The sequence below is a fragment of the Rhincodon typus genome, unplaced genomic scaffold, assembly GCF_021869965.1.
Source record: "Rhincodon typus isolate 14 unplaced genomic scaffold, sRhiTyp1.1 hic_rhity00007040, whole genome shotgun sequence".
Classification (NCBI taxonomy): Eukaryota; Metazoa; Chordata; class Chondrichthyes; order Orectolobiformes; family Rhincodontidae; genus Rhincodon; species Rhincodon typus.
Window position 1 is genome coordinate 1 of NW_025972678.1, and position 3,083 is coordinate 3,083.

Genomic DNA, 3,083 nt, shown 5'->3' on the forward strand with positions numbered 1-3,083 from the left:
GGAGGGAGTGGATACTTGTGGATGTGGTACCATTCAAGCGGGAGCTGCTTTGTCCTGGATGGCGCCAAGCTTCTTGAGTGTTGTTGGAGCTGCATCCATCCAGGCAAGTGGGGAGTATTCCATCACACTTCTGACTTGTGCCTTGTAGATGGTGAACAGGCTTTGGGGAGTCACTTGCCGCAGTATTCCTAACATCTGACCTGCTCTTGTAGCCACTGTGTTTATGTGGTGTGTCCAGTTGAGTTTCTCCAACTTTTTGTGCGTCTGTTTGAGGTGAGTCATGTTGTGTTTGTGAGGAGAAGGAGGCTACCACCAGTTCCCTCCCCTTTGCTGGGTGGAAGGGCCTGATTGGTTTACAGTGGAAGAGGGAAAACCACAAGTGAGTCCTAACAAGCAGAGGCACTTGTGTGAACAAGTTGTGTTTTATTGCATGACAGCAATTTGGTCCGAGTTACACTTGTCTAGTCAGGGCTTTTATGGTGTGGTGATGGTGATGGTGTCTCTACCTCTGAGCCAGGAGGCCCGGGTTCAAGTCCCTCATGCTGTCAAGGTGTGTAGTAACATCCCTGGACAGACTCAGAAACTATCTGTTTGTGTCCTAGCAATAATGTTTAATGGTCGAGTTGGAAGCCTGGGATTTTCTCCTCCCAGTTTCTTTATGAGCTTCTGTTTGTGGGTTGTGCAGATATTGGAAGGAGTGAGTGCTCAGTGATGACCTAAAAAGGACAACTTTAAGAATACATGGATTTCAAGTTGGTAATTATTTTAAACAGCCCATAGATGACACTTTTTCTGAGACAGCTCAGCAGCTACCAAGTGCCAACGTAGGGAGAATGGTCTTCCTGGGATTTTCAGTTGCTTTCGGGATCTTCTCTCAGTCTGTTTCTCTTGTCTCTAGGCGTGTGCACCTCGCTACAAATGGAGAGGCAGTGAGCAGCAGCGGGAATTGGTTGGGACCTGTTACCTGTCGCTGCGGAACTTCAGTGACGTGCTAGAGTATGCCCCGTGTCGTACCAGTAAGTGCTGCTGTGTATTTTTCCCGTGGTGCCATCAGTCTGGAGTGTTCCATAGAGACAGCACCGCACCCATCCCCCAGTTCTGAACCCAAATTAAAACTCGGAGGTCCCCTTCACACTGTGTTTTCACTACATTTGAATCATTCTCCTACTATCATTTTGCTCCATTCACTTGTTGCCTCGTGTGTCTGTGCCTGTGTTTGTGTCTCTGTGTGTGTGTGTGTGTGTGAGAGAGAGAGAGACAGAGAGAGTGTGCACGCGCGCGCGCGCAATTCTGTGTGTACGTGTGTGTGTATCTATGCATGTGCCTGTGCACCTGTGTGTGTATGTCTGTGCGTGTGTGTCTGTCTGTCTGTGTGTCTGTGTGTGTATGTCTGTGCGTGTGTGTCTGTCTGTGTGCCTGTGTCTGTGTGTGTATGTCTGTGCGTGTCTGTCTGTCTGTGTGCCTGTGTGTCTGTGTGTGTATGTCTGTGCGTGTGTGTCTGTCTGTGTGTCTGTGCGTGTGTGTCTGTGTGTGTATGTCTGTGCGTGTGTGTCTGTGTGTCTGTGTGTGGCCACTCTCAGTTGTAGTGATGGGTCTGCCATTGTGATGTAAGTGATGATGCTGTTCATGTTTTGACAGAATGGCACACGCCAGCTGGCCAGGGTTACTGCCAAGGTGGTTTCAGTGCTGACCTGACAGAGGTAAGTGTCTCCAGTCCGTCTTGTTTGCCGTGCTGTGATGCTCCTGTTGCTGGCTTTCCTGGGGATGCTGAACATTAAACTGTTCCCAGAATCCCAGTTCCTGGAGGGAGCCTGCATTCTTTATTGGATGCTGTATTCCTTAGAACTAAAGGGAAAGACCTTCCAAGTTGGAATGGTTGGCAAGGCCAGTGGCATCACGGGGTTGAGTTTCAGGACAGCAGGCACAATTCCTAATGCACGTTTTGACCTCGGCAGGGTTTGTGTTACAGCTGCATGAATCCATTGGGGATGTCGTGAGGTTTAAACAAGGGCTACCTTAGAATTTGTGGCTCTTAACCCCACCCCACAGGGTTCATCAACAGGTCTGCTTAACCCACGTGGCAGTCCTGGGCAGTGCCACTGAGACACACAGAGCAATCGATAACAGCTTCAGCCATTGCTCTGAGCTCAATAGTGCTGTTTGTTAGTGTGCAATGGTTTGATTGTGTTAATCAGTTGTCGGACCTATATAACCATATGTAATTGGTCAAATCCAAATTAGTTCGCACCAACCAGATATCCCAATCTGATCTAGTCCCATTTGCCAGCATTTGGCCCATATCCCTCTAAACCCTTCCTATTCATGAACCCATCCAGATGCCTTTTAAATGTTGTAATTGTACCACTTCCCCTGGCAGCTCATTCCATACACGCACCACCCTCTGTGTGAAAATGTTGCCCCTCACATCTGTTTTAAATCTATCCTCTCTCATCTTAAACCTATACACTCCAGTTTTGGACTCCCCTACCCTGGGGAAAAGACCTTGGCTGTTCACCCTATCCATGCCCCTCATGATTTTATAAACCTCCATAAGGTCACCCCTCAGCCTCTGACACTCCAGGGAAAATAGTCCCAGCCTATTCAGCCTCTCCCTATAGCTCAAACCCTTCAACCCTGGCAACATCCTTGTAAACCTTTTTTGAACCCTTTCAAGTTTCACAATATCCTTCCTATAGCAGGGAGACCAGAACTGAACACAGTATTCCAGTAGTGGCCCTAACCAATGTCCTGTACAGACACACCATGACCTCCCAGTGTCTATACTCAACGTACTGACCAATAAGGGCAAGTGTACCAACCACCTTCTAAACAGCAGGAAAGTGGCCACAAACTGATGAGCCTGATGTTAGCAATTGCAGAACAGGCGAGAGAAAATTGATGGCCTACTCCTTCTAATTTATATGAATAGAAATATAAACATTGAAATATAAGTGTGTTTAAATGTTCAGAATAGAACTGGCACTCTGAGCAGAAACAATATGTGTTGGCAATCCTGTAAATTCTGTGACACTTCAAGAAACTTGTTATTGATTTAGAATGAGAGTTGTCTGTGCAGTGCTGTG

The 3,083-nt window shown here is 47.4% G+C and overlaps 1 protein-coding gene across 1 annotated transcript in view; it reads left to right on the plus strand.

The window, feature by feature from the left end:
* Positions 1-898: 898 nt before the first annotated feature.
* Positions 899-3,083, plus strand: part of LOC125482203 (integrin alpha-5-like) — a gene marked incomplete at both ends in the record, with an annotated part of 7,723 nt that continues 5,538 nt past the window's right edge. Inside the window, 2 exons of the mRNA XM_048594214.1 lie at positions 899-1,016; positions 1,639-1,700. Coding sequence (XP_048450171.1) covers positions 899-1,016; positions 1,639-1,700 — 180 coding nt within the window. The remainder of the gene's footprint in view (positions 1,017-1,638; positions 1,701-3,083) is intronic.